Source organism: Thamnophis sirtalis, unplaced genomic scaffold, assembly GCF_051295495.1.
Source record: "Thamnophis sirtalis isolate CommonGarterSnake01/CBP01778 unplaced genomic scaffold, rThaSir2_p1.2 scaffold_6, whole genome shotgun sequence".
Lineage (NCBI taxonomy): Eukaryota > Metazoa > Chordata > Lepidosauria > Squamata > Natricidae > Thamnophis > Thamnophis sirtalis.
This window is the reverse complement of record NW_028261386.1, coordinates 28691208-28711311: the sequence shown is the minus strand read 5'-3', so window position 1 is coordinate 28711311 and position 20104 is coordinate 28691208. Positions and strand designations below refer to the sequence as shown.

Sequence of the window (20104 nt, the reverse complement as noted above, 5' to 3'; positions counted from 1 at the left end):
CACAACGCAGCTGTTCGCCCGAGGCTGTGCCTCGCTCTTTGGGAGCCTGTTCACAAGAGAGCAGCCGCCAGGCAACCCCAAAACAATAAGCCCTCCCCTGATAAGGCCCAAGCCATATTTTGTGGGTCAAAAGAAAATAAGACCCCGTCTTATTTTCGGGGAAACACAGTAGTATGAATGTCTATGTAATAGGCACTGAAAAACCATGTGCTGTTGTTTCTGTGTATCTAGAGTCACAGGGACATGGTCTCTCCAGGTAAGGAATCTTCTGGTATTGGCCTTCAAGGACAGCTGAAGGGAATCCATGATATGAATCCAATGATGAATCCAACGTCCTCTGCTGATTACGTACTTTTCAGTTGAGTTAGGCAATTTATAGGAGAATAACAGTCCCTGATGGATTGACCAGCAATAATGGCTGGAGACCTGGCTGGATCCAACTGGCACTTTATATCTGTGATATGCTATATGTGCTACATGTAGCATTATTAAAATTAGAAAATTGTAGACATATACTTACATTAGAAACCACAGTGATAAATGCATGTGCTATGAGAAATGGCAAAGTTTCGGGAGTTCCATATTCAAAACAGTCCTTCATGAGGGATAGGCCATTTTTTCCACAAAATAAGCAAACATAGCGAAGCAAGTGCAATGGTACTTCTACATCCTGTAGAAATAAAAGCAATTTTTTAAAAATCCACATATATCTTTCTCATTCAAAATAATTACATGCCTACAAGCTATTCTGAAATCTTTTCTTCATGAGCACTGAAGCAATATTTCAGGATTTATGTAAGTTCCATTTGATGCACAATTCATTGTATTGATTTTGAACGAAGTGTTAAAATTAAAACTATGTAATGTTGTGAAATACTATATATGAAACTTATGTAGTTTCACATTTCATATCCGTTTGCATGTATTTGGGTTTATACATCAATGCCGAACTCTTTGAAATTCCTGAAAAAGCTGAAGTTAACTATAATATAGGTGCAATTATTCAGTCTATATACAATAAAACAGTGAAGCTATACTTGTTTATTCATCCAACGGTAAAAATGTAGCATAAGTTCTTTTAAATTGGTTACACATACTTTATGCAGATGTATATAGCACTCATTAAGATATTCTGTTAAAAGCACAGAATATGGTTTACAAACCACAATAAGTGAGGCAAAAAACATTGCAATATGTTGGATTCCAGCCCTGAATGTGATTGTGTTTGACAACCCTGACTTAGAAAACCCTGTAAAGAACTATGAAGTGTTATATGTGCTACTGCTATTATTATGTTTTCCAGAGTGAGTTTGCAGGATGGGCCAGAGATGGTATCACAGCCAATTGGCCTCGAGACTGGGTTGAAGCTGAAGCCATGCCTCTGGGCTCCTCTCCTCTGACTCCAGTTTCAATCCAGTCTGGTCAAAGAGAGGTTGTAAATTCTTGACTCCTGATCTGATTCAACTTTTTTGGGCCATCCTCAATTCAGCTTGCTTCCTTCTCACAAGGTGACCCTTCCTTCACCTCCCAGTAAGTCCCTGCCGATAGCTGTGGTTTTTTCCAGCTACTCGAGGGTTAAATCTCAAGGCTTGGAGGCTCCAGTGGCTGGGTCGCTCTTTCGGTGGCCATTTTGGCCGGCGACCACGAGGAGCCATGAGAGGGCAGATTGGCGCCGGTGGGGGCAAAAGGGCTCTGGTTTCCAGCCCGACAGCCCAGGAGCCTAAAAGAGAGCAGGCCTCGCTGCAGCAGCATTAAAAGAGGGCGCAGAAGAGTGTGTAGGCCACGTGAAGGCCGTGGAAGCCCCAGGAGCGGCAGAGGCGGCTGGGAAGCAGCACGGCAGCAACAAACTCCCTGAGAAGCCGCAACAACCCCGAAACGCGCCCCCGCGGTATTTTAAAATTCGAGGCCCGCGACAAAAGGAATGAGGACCTTGCTATTCTAGCTGCGGAGGTGGGGGTGAGGAGCGAATCGCAGGAAGCATGAGGAGTGGTCATAAGTAGTTGCCTGATGGTGGGTAGATCCCCTCCCCCCCATGTCTCCTGGGGAGGGGACTTCCACCAGGCAGCGTCCCACTGCCTCTTCTAGGAGGCTTAAAGCCTTGGCTGACACTCGCCCTTTCCATGCCAGCCAAAGAGACGAAGTTATGGAATTCTTTTCCCTTCCCCCCAATTGTTTCCGGGTGTTCCCCCCGGCCAAGAACGTTGACAAGCGCCAGCAGATGTGGCAGGCCATCCAGCACCTGCTCGACATTGTGGCCATAGAGAGAGTCCCTGAGGACCAGGCGGGCAAGGGGTTTTATTCAAACCTGTTCCTAATGCCAAAATCATCGGGGGGATGGAGAGCCATTTTAGACCTAAAGCTCCTAAACCAATTCTTAGTGTATAGACGTTTTAAGATGGCTTCCCTCAAGTCCATTCTGGCAGGGATCCAGGAGGGGGACTACATGGCATCCATTGATCGCACGAAGGCCTACCTGCACATCCCCATCCTCCCTGAGCATAGGCGTTTTCTCCATTTCTTCTTCTTAGGGCTTCACTACCAGTATAGGGCTCTACCATTTGGGTTGGCTTTGGCCCCCAGGACCTTTACCAAGGTGTTAGCGGTAGCAGCCGCCCATCTGAGGGAGATTCCTATCAGGCTTTTCTGCTACCTGGATGACATCCTTGGCAAGGGGGCGTCTCCTGCTCAGACTAGATCAGACCAGATCAGACCTCCAGCAGGTCATTGACACCTTCCAGGGCTTAGGGTTCTCAATTAATTTCGAGAAGAGTACTCTCTCCCCATCCACCTGAATCCTACATCTGGGGGCGGTGATTGATTCCTGGTTGGATCGAGTGTTTCTTTCCCTGGATCACAGGTCCAGCTTGTTGAAGTTAATTAACCAGATCTGCTGGGGAAGTTCATTTCATGCATCGAAGTGGTTCCGTGGGTGCGACTACATGCCAGGACGCTCCAATGGAGGCTGCTGCCATATCAGAGGGCCGACTCCAGCAACTCGATGCTCAAGGTACCAGCAACGCTGCAGGTGGTGATGTCTCTCAAGTGGTGGATGTCCCCAGCTTTGCTCGAGGGCTGCGAATTCAGGGAACAAGAGCGCCTCATACTGACAACGGACGCCAGCCTTTTCGGTTGGGGGGTGATCCTAGGCTCCCAGCTGGCACAGGACCAGTGGTCAAAGAACAACCTTCAACACAACATAAATTGGCTGGAGCTTTGGGCAGTCCACCTTGCCCTATGACGGTTCCAAACCTCAGTAAAAGATCATCACGTTCTTGTTTTAACTGACAACGTTGCAGCAAAGGCGCACATCAATCAACAGGGGGACACACGATCCAGAGCGTTGCACACTGAGGCAATGTCGCTGGGATACTTGGCGGAGAATCACCTGCGCTCTATCCAAGCAGAACACATCACCGGCATAGACATCAGGCGGACTGGCTGAGCCAGGTAAGACGGTAGACAATGGAGAGTGAAGTCTGTCCAAAGAGGTCTTCCAGAGGATTTGCCAGAGGTTCAGGACACCGGTGGTGGACCTGTTCACCACTCCGTCCAACGCTCAGCTGCTGCGGTTCTTCTCTCGGTTCTCAGCTCGGGGAACCAAGGGGGTCAACGCCCTTCGCTCCAAGTGGCCGGTCGGGCTGCTGTACGCTTCCCCCCCACCTCTCCTTCCCGGAGTCATCCAGAAGGTAGTCAGGGAGCCGAAGTAATCCTAATGGCTCCCTACTGGCCCAGGGGGGCTTGGTTCGTGGATCGGCTGAGTCTGTCGTGTCGGCAGGGAGACCGTGGAGGATTCCCCGGGGGGAGGTGAGATTGCTACAGGGGAAGTTGGTCCATCCAGATCCACAGTGGCTCCAACTGGCCATGTGGAGATTGAGTGGGAGCGCCTGAGAGGCGCCCTCCTGTCCCAAAAGGTGATCAGAACCATTGAGGCCTCCCGCACAGTCAACCAACAGGATTTACAATTCCACTTGGGAGACGTTTGTCTCCTGATGCTAGGCCGCCCACGTGGCCCCCTCCAGGGCCACGGTCCCTCAAGTCCTGGATTTCGTCCAGGAGGACCTGGACAAGGGCCTGTCCCTAGCCACGGTTAGGAGACAGTTGGCGGCACAGGCCACGGTGCTACCTGGGGAGGGGCCCACTCCGCTATCTAGTTTGCCCTTAGTTAAGAGGTTCCTCAAGGGGCAGCCCACCTTCGTCCACCACCAGTCCACAGGTTTCCGTTTAATTATATCCATTCTTATTTTAATCTCTTTCTTTTGTGCAGATTTCTGTAATTCTTTTTCCAACACATTATAATCTTTTTCTAGTTTTTTGGATGTTTGTCTTTTCTTTGAGTTTCTCATTCTTTTGTAGTCTATTATCAGACCTCTAGAAAAAGCCTTCATTGTATCCCAAAGGTTCTGCAAGGATGTGTCTTCTTTTTTATGTTCTTTAAAAAAGAAAGTCAATTCTTTTTCGATTTTCTTTACAAGGTCTTTCTTTTTCAGTATCGTGTTGTTTAAAGTCCATCTAGATCTTGTTCTTTGTGCTCTCCATTTTATTGTCATTGGGTTGTGATCGGCCCAAATATTTGGTTCAATTTCAGCTTCTTTATACTGCCAAATAGATCTGTTGAGGCCCAAATCATATCAATTCTAGAGAATGATAAGTGTCTATTGAGTAGAAAGTGTATTGTTTTTTAGTGGGGTTTCTTTCTCTCCAGATATCTTTTAAATTGATTTCATCCATCATCTTGCAGAAGGATTTCGGGAGAGTTTTTCTATTTGATTTTATTGTTTTATGAGTTTTATGATCCATGTTCTGGTTTATAATGCCATTAAAGTCTCCCATCATACAAATTATCAGCATAATCTAAGTCAATTATTTTCTGTGTAGTTTTTTATAAAATTCATCTTGCTTTTTGTTAGGTGCGTAAATTGCAATTAAGAGTATTTTCCTTACATTGTCCATGATTTCCACAATCAAAATTCTTCCATCCTCATCTGTATAAATTTGTTTTGCTGGGATTTTATCTTTAATATAAAAAGTCACAACTCTTTTCTTACAGTCTGCCAAAGAGGTGAAAGTTTTGCCAAGTTTTGGTTGTACTAATAAATAATCATATCTTTGTTGAATGTGTACTTCTTGTAAGCAAATTATATCTATTTTTAGCTTTTCTAATTTATGGAATATTTTCCTTCTTTTGATTACCAAATTAAGTCCATTTACATTAATTGAAAGCAATTTTGTTCCTTCCATCTTTATGTTTTATAATTAGGATTTATGGCTCTAGTTGTTCTTGGTTCCCGTTGTTCTCTAATCTCTCCCCCCCCCCCCACAGCACCTTCTACAATGTCAATCCCACTTATGGCACCCTCCACCTTCTCTGATTCAGTTATAGGTATGTCTAACAATTGCACCAGAAGTTCTTCTTTCCCAGACTTCTTGGCCTTTCCTCTGAGATGTTCTGTATAAAAGGCTTCTGCTTTCTCAATTGTATCGATTCTGTACCTTTGTCCTTTCCATACAAATATTAAACCTTCCGGGATCAGCCATCTATAGTTAACTCCTAATTTGAGTAGAATTGTAATCAAAAATTGGTATTTTCTTCTTTTTTCTCTCACTCTCCTTGGATTTTGCTTTAAAGTTACGATCTCCTTACCTTTGTATTCCAATTTTCTATCTCTTATTTTTTGCAATATTTGTAGTTTTAGTGCTTTTTTAGTAAATCTTACATGGACTTCCCTTGGAAGAGTGTTTCTCGTTGCATATCTTCTATTTACTCGAAATGTCTCATCTATACAATCCAACATCCAACTGGTTTCCTACGTGACACCTTCCCACGGTGCTACGGGCCCTTATGGCTGAGCCTTTTGACAGTTAGCTGGAAGCTCCTCACTTGTAAGGTTGTGTTCCTGGTGGCTATCACCTCGGCTAGGCGAGTCTCTGAGCTGGGGGCTCTCTCCTCCAGGGAGGATCTATGCACGTTTCACAATAACAGGGCAGTGCTACGCCTGGACCCGGCTTTCCTGCCAAAGGTAAACACGGTCTTCCACCGGGCGCAGGTGGTGGTTCTTCCGGACTTCTGCCCAGACCCAACCAGGGAGCAGGAGCACAGTTGGCACCGTTTAGATGTAAGAAGGGCCTTACGGATTTACTTATGGCGGACGGTGGAGTTTCGTAGGTCTGAGGCTCTGTTTGTATCCTTCCAATCCTCGTTGCTAGAGAAGAAGGTCTCCCCGTCCACCATTAGCCGGTGGATCCATCTGGCCATTGCCCTTGCCTACAAGGCGCAGAACTTGCCAGTTCCAGCCGGCATCACGGCCCACTCCACCTCGGCGGCCTGGGCCTCCCAGGCTCCTATAGAAGACATCTGCAGGGCAGCTACGTGAGCATCCCCATCGCCCTTCATCTGGTACTACAGGCTGGATGCTTTCGCATCTTCCGACGCAGTGTTTGGCCGCAGGGTCCTGCAACAGGTCCTGTCTGATCAGTGAGGGCCCACCCTTGGGACGAAACTTGGGTATGTCCCATTTCTGGACTATCCTGCAAACTCACTCTGGAAAATGACAGTTGATCTTACCTGAACTGTTATTTTAAGAGGTGTTTGCAGGATGGGCCAATTCCCACCCTAGGTTAGATAGACAGTATTGGGGGTTGGAGGTGTCTCCTTTGTGACTTGTTTTCAGGATCTTGGGAGCACATACTGCATTGAAACTGGAGTCAGAGGAGAGGAGCCCAGAGGCTTCAACCCAGTCTTGAGGCCAATTGGCTGTGATAATACCATCTCTGGCCCATCCTGCAAACCCCTCTTAAAATAACAGTTCAGGTAAGGCCAACTGTCATTCCCAGTCATGCAGAAGGTTACAGACTAAGGTATCAGCTACAACTTTCCTTGCAATTGGATTTGGCAATTTTTTGATTCTACCCCATCTTGAGCACTGCACTGTGAGTGTTCAATAGGTGCAGCTATAAGGAAAATATCAATCTATGCTGTAGAGATTATAAAATGCCTATATTGAAATATCTACACCAAATGAAGCAGTAATTAATTGGCAATTTATGGTGTTGGCATCTCTAAACTCTTAAATGGCTTAGAACCTGATCATTAAGACCCTAATCCTATAACAGAATGTATTTTAAAGATACCTCTTTAAAGGTGGGATACAAATAATAAATAAATCTTTAGAGACCTCCCACTTTTTTAAAAAAGCATATAGGAGAAAGCCCTTCCCTGGACTGCTTCCAGGCTATGAAATGCAGTCTTTTGAAAGTTATATTTAGCCTTTGTTCTATTAGTATTTAGATCAGGCATGTCCAACCCACTTCCCATAGGTCACATGTGGACCTGACAGCTAGTACTGTGACAGTACTACAGCATAAGATCATACACTTTTAACACTATGTGCATTTGTATACATTACTGTATTATACATTTTATATGCAGCCAAAAACAACTATTCTTCACTCAATGGGGTCCAGGCAAGCCAACTAGTTGAAAATTTTTGATTTAGATAATCTGTGTGGATTAATATATTTTTCCCCAGCCTTTTATTATTAATTTCCATATTATTTTCAGATTTTCACTTTTTATTCGTTTTTTTAAATAATAGCCTCCTTCAGTATTTGCTACAGTAGAAAGGCAGAGGATATATAAAATAAATAGGCTGCAGAAAGTAATATTGATTCAGTATAATGCAGCTTAAGGATATTACTTATTTAATTAAACTTTATTTCAAATGAATTCAGGACAATACGTAAGCCACTAGAATGCTTTCATGAACAAAAATAGTAGGCTATAATTTTTGACACTGTGCATTTTTAAATAGAAATTGAAAACTTACATTCATGTCACAGAATGCCCCTAATATATTGCTTTCTTGTGCAGAAATATCCTGTTTAAAAAAGCATAAATTATTTAATTATGAATGTTCCAAATGGGTAAAAATTTAAGGTACATAAGCAGAAAATACTAATTATCAAGAAATAAAATCCAGAATACAATTATTCCCTTACTCTGTTCTCTCTTTGTATCTCATCTAGGATCAGTAAAAATATAGTATTTTAATTTGTACATATTGTCCAAACTAGTAAGTTATTCAGTTTAGTAATTACCAACATAAGGAAACAACTCCCTTTACATGCTGAAACTAGGATTTAAACCTATTTCGGGGATAGTATAACAATGTCTTGAAGGACAACTGTAAAAAAGAAAACAAGACCCTGTCTTATTTTCAGGGAAACATGGTAGTTGTACATTTTCACAAAGTGATGCTGTGGATTCCCTTTTGTGGTGGTTGGAAGGTGTGGAGTCTGGATAGGGAACAGCAGGCTTCAACTGAATCTCAGTAAGACAGAGGAATTGTAGGTAGAGGCTTCTTTTTTATCTGAAGACTTGCTATGTTTGGTTTTGGATAGGGTTACACTGCCCCAGACAGATCTGGTGCATAATCTGGGAGTCCTTCTGGACTCATGATGTTTGTTCCTGCCTTTGCTCAACTTCATATTGTGTGCCAACTGCACCTTGTCCTGGATCAAGAGGTTCTTTTTTCTATCATATATGCCTTGGTCATCTCCCATAAGGACTACTGCAATATGCTCCACATGGGGCTACCATTCACGAATATCCAAAAGAATGTGACAGTATGAGCTGTTTGGGGTGCTCCCATGAGGGACATGTAACAGTAACATCTCTGGTACACAAGCTGCACTGGGTGCCAGTCTGCTTCTGGGTCCAATTCAAGATTATCATTTTTAAAGCTCCTCATGGCATGGCACCAAGACACCTGAGAATTGTTTTGCTGAATTTCAGCAACCTATCCCACCTGATCAAGCAACGAGGATACTTTGCAGACCCAATCAGCTAAAGAAATACAGCTGGTGAGATCTAGGAAGGTGAGGTGAGACAGGCCCCCTGTCTTCCAACCTTCCAGAAAAATGTCAAGACCTGGCTCTGTCAATTGGCATGGGAGTCTAAGAGTGACATGCAATCTTGTGGCTTCAAGGCACTCCTCCTGCCTTTTACAACTTTTTTGACCTCTAAATCTTAATTTTTTTAATTCTGGTTTTAATACTATTTAATTTTGTCACTTTTCCTGCTTTTTGTTTGTAAATCACCCAGTTACTTAAGTGAGATGAGTGATGCAGAAGTTTACTGAATAAAAACAAATATTATGTGTACCATCCATTTAAGTCGTTGAAACATAGTGATTTTTTCCAATACCCCAAGAAATCTGAATTGCACAATTACTAGGAAAAAGAGGAATCGAAGTATTTCAAGAGATGGGGAAGATTTTATGATTGGCAAGAGAAAGGAAACTAGAAAAGAAAGTAGGGAAAAGATATAGAACCCAGACGATGCACTGTTAAATGGAAAAGGGGGGGCAGGAAGAATAGAAAAGAAAATATTAAATATGTAAGTATATGTTCAAGAGTGAGATATAAAGGAGGGGAAAACATAGGATAGATTAGAGAAGGGAATAGGAAATGATACCAAATTATATTTGGTTTGTGGAAATATCATCCCAAGGAAATATCTGAGACACCTACAACAATAGAAAAGAAAGGGAGGGAGGAGAGAATGAAAGGAAGATGGAGGAAAGAAGAAAGAGGTAAGAAGAGGACAACAGAAGAGAGGAGAAGATGAGAGGGTGGGAAGGGGAAGAGTAGGAGTAGGAGAAAGGTAAGGGAAGAAGGAAGGGGAAGGAGGAGGAGAAAGGAAGGAAGTAGAGAAGGGAGGGAGGGAGAAAAGAAGGGAAAACAAGGTGGTGTTAAAACAGGCGGGAGCGATGGTAAATAAAGCAACCCAAACTGTATATTGTAACCTATTAAATAATAACTGTATAAGAATGACAAATGTAAAGAAGAACAATTATGTGAATGTATTCTTAAAATGGTATGAAAGAGAACAAAAAATAAATAAAAAAATTGAGTGAGAAAAAAAAATTGCACAATTACTTATTACTGGGAAAAAAATGGCTTAGCTGTGTTTCCAAATGTTGAAATATCTGTCTCCATTTGTTATTTGAATCCCATGTTATGCAAAACTAGATCGGACCCTCTGGTAGAACTGAAAATGTAGAGGCAAGAATTACTGCCAAACAGTAAGAGTTTACATTAGAAAATCTGTCCAGACTTGCTTGGAATCTGGCAGCATATAAATTAAATAAATTATAATTAATGTTACTATAATTAAAAGGTAACTAAAGCATGTCTATTTTAAGGGTTCTTTATGAATCAATGATTTGTAGTATCACTTGACCCTAACGGATGGGGGGTGGGAGAGAGGGGAGAGGGAGAGAGAGAGGGAGAACGAGAACACTGCACCAATATGTAGATATTGGTACAACTTTAGTGATTTTAAAAAATTATCATAACAAACCGCAGCTAATTTTACAGCTTGACATAATATAGTAAAAGTGTAATTATGACTTCAAACATGGTAATTTGTTCCATTCAAATCAACTAAGTATTTTCATTTCTCCTGCTATATATGCATTTATATAAAATGCTACCGTTCTTGTATCTCTAGTTAGGAGTTATAAGAAAGTTTTCAGATTCTGAAACTGAATATACTCCAAAGAATAGGATACTTAATATTGTCAGGTTTTACAACACTCAAGAATTAAAGCTAACTTTTAGGTCATTTTCACACACAAAAACCTCTGGATAACATGTACCTCTATTGTGGGATGTGTATTATGCTTGTAGGCAGTATACAGAGGAAACTGGATCTGAAAGATTTTTGCAACACAAAGCAAGAGTTTTTCTTTCTCCTCAGTGCTCCATATGCTAAAGGCCTCAGAACCTTCTGCAGATTCTTCTTCTGTCAGGATACAAGCTCTCCCAGAATCTATTTTTTCTTCTGTACTTTTGTGTCTATCTTCATTCTCTTCTTCTCCACGAGTTTCTTTTTCTACATTCAGTGGCTCATCAGATGCATTATTTTCGTCTTGCCATGTTGAACCTAAGTTAATAGTGCAATGTTTACACAGCTGGTCCCGAAGAGCCTGTACTTGAGCAATCACTAGATTTATAAGTGCACACACAACTTGGTTGAAAATCTCCAAATGCTTATATTCCTTGAAACAGCATAGACACTGCCTGTTTAAAGAAAGGTAAATAAAAATTAAAATTCAGAGTTCTACAAATAACTGTGCTAACTACTTTAGATTATAAGTGAATATCATGGCATCCTTCCAATTTTAAAAACTATAACATTAAATTGTGTATTTTAAAATAATATGGATTATATCCAATACCACACAGGTAGATCTACACTTGAAATAGTAGACTTATATACCACTTCACAGAGCTTTCCAGCCCATTCTAAGCGGTTTACAGAGTCAGCATATTGCCCCCAACAATCTGGGTCCTCATTTTACCAACCTTCGAAGGATGGAAGGCTGAGTCAACCTTGAGCCATTGAATTCCTGGCAGTGAGTAAAGTCAGGCTGCAATACTACATTCTAACCACTGTGTCATCACAGCTGAAATTCTTTTCAACCTTTCCCATTCAATTGCACCCTTCTTTAGAGAGCCCACTAAACTACCAGAACAGATTTTGGAAGTATGGCTATCTACTCCTTTGACAGTTGCTTTTCTAGCAGACAACACTGGATGCAAGTGATACTTCATTTTTAAAAAGTGAGTTGTTCATAACAACTTTCTCAAATATGCTAAGCAAGTCACTTCATGTATGGTGCCTGTAACAATGGAAAGAAGAGATGTTTCATGCTAGTTTTTACTCTTTTTTTGTTCTGTAAATAAAAAGCATTTTAACACTACAAAAAATGTAGTGTCCCACAAATTGAAAAGTCTACCAAAAAAACAGATTTATAGCAGTCCCATACTTATAACAGCCCCATACTACTGTACTTTTACCAAAAATTCAAGCAAAATTTACCATGTAAACCAAAATGATTTATCTGTTTATTACAGAATTACATAAAAAATGAAACTGATTATTTTTATATCAACTTATCCATATTTACCACTTTTACTATTCAGATTGCTTGTATACACACACATATCCAGGTAGCTGCATCATCAATAAGGGCTAAATAAACAGATTTACCTTTGTGTCCAAGAATTGATATAAGCAAAAATCTTGAGTGCATGTTCCTTTCTGAGTTGCAAGCCATCACCACCGTCAGTATCTGATACTAAAGAAAAATAATGGTACTATTAACTATCATGAAGTGTTTAGTTTCTTATATGCTCTACTAAAAATAAATGGTTAAATAATAACAATTTAAATGTTTCAGAAGCATTAAAAATATTGTTTCCCTATTTTAAAGTTTTAAAGTTTTTCAACATATTAAGATTTAAATTAAGCTGTAGGAAAGTTGTGTCAAACAAATGGGACTACCAATTGATTTAGAAAGCCACACATTTATATATTTATTTTTATCATTATATTAACACATTAAAATCAGATAGAAATGAGATATCTAATGCATATTAAAAGGCATTTTTTAAGATGTTAAAAAATAAGACCAGTGTTATTCACTTCAGAATAACATAAGTAATTGAAAAACAAATTGAAAACTTTTAGAGGTAAAAATAACAATAAAAACTAGAATATTGTGGCTGTCATGGGTGATTTGCTTAACAACTACAACTGGGACTTCGGTTGTAAGTCAGTATGCTCATGTGATGTTTTGCTTAACTACTGCTTCACTTAGCAACATAATTCCAGTTCCAATTAGGGTTGTTAAGCAACTACTACTTATACTTATACCATCATAACCATTTACCCATAGGAAAAGCTAAAGTGAAGAAATGTACAAAATGCATTAATTCCTGAATGGAGAAACTCATTCCAGTTCAGAGGATTTAACTTATAGAAGCTCCTCCCAAACTGACATAGTTCAGAGGGAGAAATAAACATTTCAGACTTCTCTGGAACCAATACCTTTTGCATACCCCTAAATGCAGAGCTATTGCGTCCTGATGTGTGAATGATACAGCAAGCAGTTGGGAACCATAGAAATTAACGAATTCAAGTTAGCATACAATCTCAATTACTGTAATGTCCTCCTTTCATGTCAACAAAGACATAATTCTACAAAGCTCCTGTTACAAGACTGAAGTTAACTCATCTCAAAATAAGTTGGGTTTAACATTAATTGCAATACATAAAGTTGGTTTAAACATATTTCTGATTAATCACAGTCCAAAATTTGGGCACAAGAAGCTAGACATAATCCTGATATATTTCTTCATAATAATGGTATACATGCATTATGAATCTTAACCTTGGTTTTCTGATATAATTCTTCACAAAAACAAAGGCCTACATGCATAATCAAGTTTCTTATGCACAATACGCAGTGAGCTAAGTTCTGTATCATACTATGAGAGTCAAACGTAGATACCAATTCCTGAAAACTGTAATAAACACAGGTAGTATTTGACTTATAACCATTCTTTTAATGACCATTCACAATGGTACTGATGAAAGTGATTTATCACCATTTTTCACAGCCATTGCAGCATCCTTGTGGTCACATGATCAAAATTCAGATGCTTGGCAAGAGACATTTATGAGTGTTCTAGTGTCCTGGGGAAACGTGACCTTCTGACAACCGAAGTCAATGGGGAAGTCAAATTACCATATTTTTTTTACTATAAGATGCACTCCCCCCCCACAAAAAAAAAAAGGTGGGTGGAAATGGCTGTGTGTCTTATAGAGTGAATATTGCATGGGTGGAGAGGGGGGTTGGTGTGGTGATCAGCTGTTCTAGGCAGCGGGGATCACCGCCTCCACCTATTGCATCCGTCTTTTTGCAGCGATCGAGGCTGCAGCAAACGGGGGTGAGGCGCAGAGGCAGATTTTTCCCCTTGTTTTCCTCCTCTAAAGCTAATGTGCGTCTTATAGTCCGGAGCATCTTATATTTTGAAAAATATGGTAACTTAACCACTGCAGTGATTCACTTAACAGGGGTGGCAAGAAAAGTCGTAAATGAGGCAAAACTCAGTTAACTGTCATGCTTAACAACTGAAATTTTGGAATCAATTGTGATTGTAAATTAAGGACTACCTGTATAGTATACTCTAATATGGGGGGGGAGGGGAATACAACTAGTCCCCAAGTTATGACTGTAATGGAGCCTGTCCACGGTGATTGCAAGTTTCAATGGCTGTAAAGGAGACTGCATGACCAACCCAATTTTATAACTTTTTGTGGTGATTGTTAAGCAACCACTACAGTCATTAAGCAAACCCATATGTACACTATGGGTCAGTTTTGGCAAAAAACCAGACACAAATGCAGGTTTTCCGCAAAGCTGTCATAAAACATAGTCATGTGATTGTGGGACACAGCAAATTACTCTAAATCCAGGCAGTTGAGAAGCATAGTAGGCCCATCATAACTTTAAATTTAACTTTAAATGGCCACCAAGAGAGTTTGTGAAACTGAAACATAAAGAAAATAGATCTCTATCACACTAACAAAAAATCTATGAAAATACTCTGAAGAGTGACTCTATTCAGAAATACTTGACTATCAACCAAATAGTGACTTCTGACATAATTAAGAACAAATGATCGGAATTATCATGCTGAAAGTTACACACACACTGCATAAATAAAAAGAAATCCTGGAAGCTTTCTTTTTTTAAAAAAAACACATTTATCTTAAAACATTTAAGGAACAAAATAAATAATTACATAGAAGGAAAAGATAATGGACATATATGGAAAATAAAAATTTCCTAAATAAAAATAAATAGTGGGTGTACTTCTACTGGACCTGACGGGACCAGCAGATTGGAGGGAGGTGATCCCTCAAATAACTATACCATGAAGGGCCAAAGCCAAAACCAAAACCTTGAATTGTACATGGAAGCAAACTGTCACTTTCAGAACTAAGGTGTCACATGCTCTAGCGGTATAACTGTCTGCACCACAGTAATTTATATCAACTGAAGTTCTAAATACTCTTTAGGAGCGATACATGTAAAACACAATCATCTAAAAATACAACTTCAAAGTCTGGATCTTTGAAGCTTTTGTCCAACCACCTTCTCAATCACATCCTCTCCTCAATTGTCTAATATGGTAGAATCTAGCTATGGTTTTATGATGAGTGGGTGAACTATCACCCTCACACAATGAGAAATTCACCATTACCAGAATGCATCCATATGACACCCCTCAGGCAGTTTTAACTAGCCAGGAGGAGCATGGATCCACAGAGAAGTGACCAAGCTCACAATCCTATGGGCTCTGTTCACTTCCCCAGACCCAATAGGTTCAAATTAATCCAGGATAGCAGGGCAAGGATCTGCCCCAGGAATCTCCTTAAGGCCTCCAACAAGCCCGACATCCAACTGAGAACAAATTTGGGCAATTTTGACTGACAAGAGGTTAAGCAAATTTTTCCAAACAGTCCTGTAGGAAGATCTTCAAGTTTTCCAGAGTGGGTTTGCAGGATGGTCCAGAGATGGTATTATCACAGCCAATTAGCCTCGAGACTGGGTTGAAGCTAAAGCCATGCCTCTGAGCTCCTCCCTTCTGACTCCAGTTTCAATCCAGTCTGGCCAAAGAGATATTAAAATTTATTGACTCCTGGTCAGATTTACCATTTCTGGACCATCTCAGCTTGCTTCTTCTCTCACAAGGAGACCCTTCCTTCACCTCCCAGTAAGTCCCTGCTGATAGCTGTGGTTTTTCCGGCTACCTGGGGGTTAAAATTCAAGGCTTGGAGGCTCCGGTCGCTGAGTTGCCATTCCAACGGCCGTTTTTAAGCCAGCAGCCATGTGGAGACTTGAGAAGGCAGATCGGCACTGGTGGGGGCTAATGGGCTCTGGTTTCCAGCCCAACAGCTCCAGGAGCCCTAGAACAGAGCGCGCCTCGCTGCTGGGGGCTTAGGAGAGCGCGGAGAAGAGCATGAAGGCTGCGGACGTCTGAGGAGCTCCAGAAGCGGCTGGGAAGGCGCATGGCGGAAGTAGACTCCCAGAGAAGCTGCGGCAGCCCCAGAATGCGCCATTTGCAGCGTTTAAAGAATCAGGGCATGCTGCAAAGGGAGTGAAGATCCTTTTTCTGGCTGCTGAAGTGAAGGTGAGGGGCGGATCACAGGGAAGCACAAGGAGTGGTTGTAAGTAGCTGTGTGATGACGGACAGATCTCCTTCCCTCCTCATGTTCCCTGTGGAGGGGACTTCTTCCAGGCAGCGTCCCACTGCCTCCTCCGGAAGGCTTAAAGTCTCAGATGCCTCATGCCCATTCCGTGCCATCCAGAAAGCCGAGCAAAGGAGGCACAGGGCATTACTCAAGTCCTTTTCCAAGGCTGAGAGGTTGTGGGCCCTGCAGGGCAAGATCAGTCCCTCCCCCTCCAGATCCAGGTCACCTCTGCAGGGCCCCCTGAGGCAGGATTCTCCTCCTGGATCCCCAGATTCCTTGGGGGAGTTTTTGGGGGAGGCTCCCCATTCTCCTCTCCTCTCTATGGAGAACCTGGACCAGGCAGATGCTCAAGCCAGATTACCTTCCCAGGAGCTCAGCGGAAAGGTAAGGACTCTTCCAGGCCCCTGGCCAGGCACCCCTGTCCAGTCATAGTCAGGCTGCTGAGGGCCCTAGTTGGGACTCTCTGATTCTCTGGATATGGAGGATCTGCCTGTTGGCCTTCAGAACCTCATTGAAAGGGCCACTGCTTCTGGTGTTGCTGCAGGCCTGTAGCGACAGGTGCCACATCCTGCTTCTCAGGGTGAGAGCACGGCTCTCAGAACCACTTCATCCCTGGCACAGGCTACTGCCCAACCGGCCAGCCGCCCTGTCTCTCCTTCCCTAGTGAGTGAGGGATCGGTCATGGGGGATAAGGCTCAACGAGATCCGGCTCTCTCTGAAGATGAGGAAAGTTCGGAGCCTGACCCCCCCCCCCACATTCATGGGGTTGTTTCCCCCATAACCTGTTCCGATCTCTTCTGCGCAAGGCGCATGCCACTGCTCAGCTGCGGGGAGGGGGCAAGGCAGGGGAGCCAGCAAAGAAGCCCCAGGGCCCGGTATTTTCAGAGCCCAAAACTGCTAAGAAGGAGATCCCTGCTCCTCATTTATTTCTAGAGGTAGTCAAGAAGCAGTGGGAGACCTCTGGGGCCTTCCCTATTCCATGCAATGATGACAGACGGTTCTATAACATCGAACCAGATTTCTCCCAAACATTGCAGATGCCCTTTGTGGATCCTCCTGTGGTGGTTCTGGCTGCCCCAGCCTCGCTGGTACTCAAGGATGTGGCAGACAACCTGAAGGCAGAGGACAGCAAGGCGGAGACGATCCTCAGGAAGACCTTCCAGTCATCGGCTTGGGTCATTGAGGCGGTGGCCTCTGCGTCGTTTTTCAATTGCACGGCCATTTTTGGGATGGAGCAGATCCAGGCGTGCATACCATCAGAGGATGTTCCTTTTTGGCTGACGCAACCTTAAACGCTATGAAGTTTTCTTCCAGGGCTATGGCATCGTCCGTCGCGTCTCGTTGCCTCCTATGGCTCTGGGGCTGGCAGGCGGACAAGGTGAAGTGGCAACTGGCTTCAGCGGCCTATGCAGGGGGCTCCCTGTTTGGGGCTTCCCTTGACCCAATCCTGGTGGAGGACAAGAACAAGAAGAAGGTGCTGCTGACATCAACTAAGAAAACGGAGCAGAGGACCACAACCTATTATCGCAGGTCTGCACAGCGACCACAGGAACAGGAAACTCACCAGAGCAGGTACCCTCCTGGCAGGTCGGATAGGCAGTCCGACAGGGGATTCAATCGGGACAGATCCCGCTTCCAGTCCCAGAGCAAATGGCCCTTTCAGGGGGGAGGTGGTCGTCCCTACCGCTGGGGCAAGTAGGTCTGCGATCCCCAACCATTGGCAGTCGCCTGGCTCTGTTTGTAGATGCCTGGGCAGAGATCACCACTGATTCCTCGGTCCTCAGTACGGTAACTCATGGTCTCAGTTTGGAATTTCTCTCCCCTCCTAATTGTTTCCGTGTTTTTCCTCCAACCAAGCACGTTGATATGCGCCAGCAGATGCGGCAGGCCATCCTGCTCGACATTGTGGCCATAGAGCGGGTCCCAGGCGAGCAAGGGTTTCTACTCTAACCTCTTCCTAATGCAAAAATCTTCGGGGGAATGGAGAGCCATTTTGGATCTAAAGCTCCTGAACCAATTCTTGGTTTACAGACGTTTTAAGGTGGCCTCTCTCAAGTCCTTCCTGGCAGGGATTTGGGAGGGGGATTATTTGGCATCCATTGACCTCACGGAGGCCTACCCGAACATCCCCATTCTCCCCAAGCATAGGCATTTCCTACACTTCTCCTATTTAGGGGTTCACTATCAATACACGGCCCTACCGTTTGGGTTGGCTTTGGCTCCCAGGACCTTCACCAAGGTGCTAGCGGAAGCGGCTGCCCACCTGAGGGAGATCCCCATTAGACTTCATTGCTACCTGGATGACAACCTAGTTCAGGGAGCGTCTCCCACCCTGACAAGGTAGGATCTCCAGCAGGTCATTGAAATCCTCAAAGGTCTGGGGTTATCATTTAACTTCGAGAAGAGCTCCCTTACCCCAGCCACTCGAATTCTACACATGGGGACGGTTATAGATTCCCAGTTGGGTTGAGTTTGTTGAAGTTAATTAAGCAGATTTGGAAGGATTGTTGTGTTCCCGTAGCTCTTCTCTCCAGCTTTCTGGGGAAGTTAATCTACTGTATCAAGGTGGTTCTATGGGCGTGACTATACGCCAGGACGCTTCAATGGAGGCTGCTCCCATATCAAAGGGCCGATTCCAGTAACTCGACGCTCAAGGTACCAGCAACGCTGCAGGTGCTGATGTCCCTCAAGTGGTGGATGCCCCTGGAATTGCTCAGGGGCTGCGAATTCAGGAAGCAGGAGCATCTCGTGTTGACAACGGATGGTCATGGAGTGACCTTCGACGCAATATAAATTGGCTGGAGCTCCAGGCGGTCCACCTTGCCCTACGACGGTTCCAAACCTTGGTAGAAGGTAACCCCTTCCTTGTTTTAACAGACAACATTGCAGTAAAGGCACACATAAATCGGCAGGGGGACACACGCTTCAGAGCACTGCACAGCGAGGTGATGTCACTGGGATACTGGGGGGGGAGAAGCATCTGTGCTCCATCTGAGCGGAACACATCACCGGCATCGACAACCATCAGGCGGATTGGCTGAGCCGAGAGATAGTAGACAACGGAGTTGAGTCTGTCTAGGGAGCTCTTACAGAGGATTGCCAGAGGTTCAGGAGACCGGTGGTGAACCTGTTCGCCACTCTATCTAACGCACAAGTGCCGCAGTTCTTCTCTCGGTTCCCAGCTCAGGGAACAGAGAGGGTCAACTCCCTTTGCTCCAGGTGGCCGGCCAGGCTACTGTACGTTTCCTCCTGCCTCTCATTCCTGGAGTCATCCAGAAGGTAGTCAGAGAGCAGGCGGAGGTAATCTTAGTGGCCCCCTACTGGCCCAGGAGGGTCTGGTTCACGGACCTGTTGAGCATCTCGGCAGGGAGACCATGGAGGATTCCCGGGGGGAAATGAAATTGCAACAGGGGAAGCTGGTCCATCCAGATCCACAGTGGCTTCAACTTGCCATGTAGAGATTGAGCGGGAGCACATGATAGGCGCCCACCTGTGCCAGAGAGTGATCAGAACCATCGAGGCTTCCCGCAGTCAGTCAACCGAACGGATTTACAATTCCACCTGGGTGACGTTCATTTTCTGGTGTCAGTCTGCCCACGTGGCCCCTTCCAGGGATACGGTCCCTCAGGTACTGGAATTTATGCAGGATGGCTTGCATAACAGCCTGTCCCTGGCAACTATTAAGAGACAGTTGGCGGAACTAGCCATGGTGATTCCCAGGGAGGGTTCCACTCAACTGTTTCATTTGCCCTTAGTTAAGAGGTTCCTCAAGGGGGGGTCCCATCTACCTCCTCCGCCAGTCCATAGGTTTCCTACGTGGCACCTCCCCACAGTGTTACAGGCCTTCATGGCCGAGCCTTTTGAACCACTGCAGTCAGTCAGCCGGAAGCTACTCACTTGCAAGGTTGTGTTCTTTGTGGCAATCACCTCAGCTAGGCGAGTTTCCAAACTGGGGACCCTTTCTTCCAGGGAGGATCTATGCGTGTTCCACAGCAA

At 43.8% G+C, this 20104-nt stretch overlaps 1 protein-coding gene across 2 annotated transcripts in view; it reads right to left on the bottom strand.

The window, feature by feature from the left end:
• Positions 1-20104, bottom strand: part of USP34 (ubiquitin specific peptidase 34) — a 160038-nt gene that overhangs the window by 124729 nt on the left and 15205 nt on the right. Inside the window, exons 2-5 of one of the 2 annotated variants that reach the window (XM_087717484.1) lie at positions 12056-12143; positions 10659-11082; positions 7824-7874; positions 521-670 (exon numbers count right to left, since the gene is read on the bottom strand). In XM_087717484.1, the coding sequence (XP_087573610.1) occupies positions 521-670; positions 7824-7874; positions 10659-11082; positions 12056-12143 (713 nt within the window). Of the gene's footprint in view, positions 1-520; positions 671-7823; positions 7875-10658; positions 11083-12055; positions 12144-20104 lie in introns of those variants that run through there. The other variant, XM_087717485.1, reaches the window with a different exon arrangement.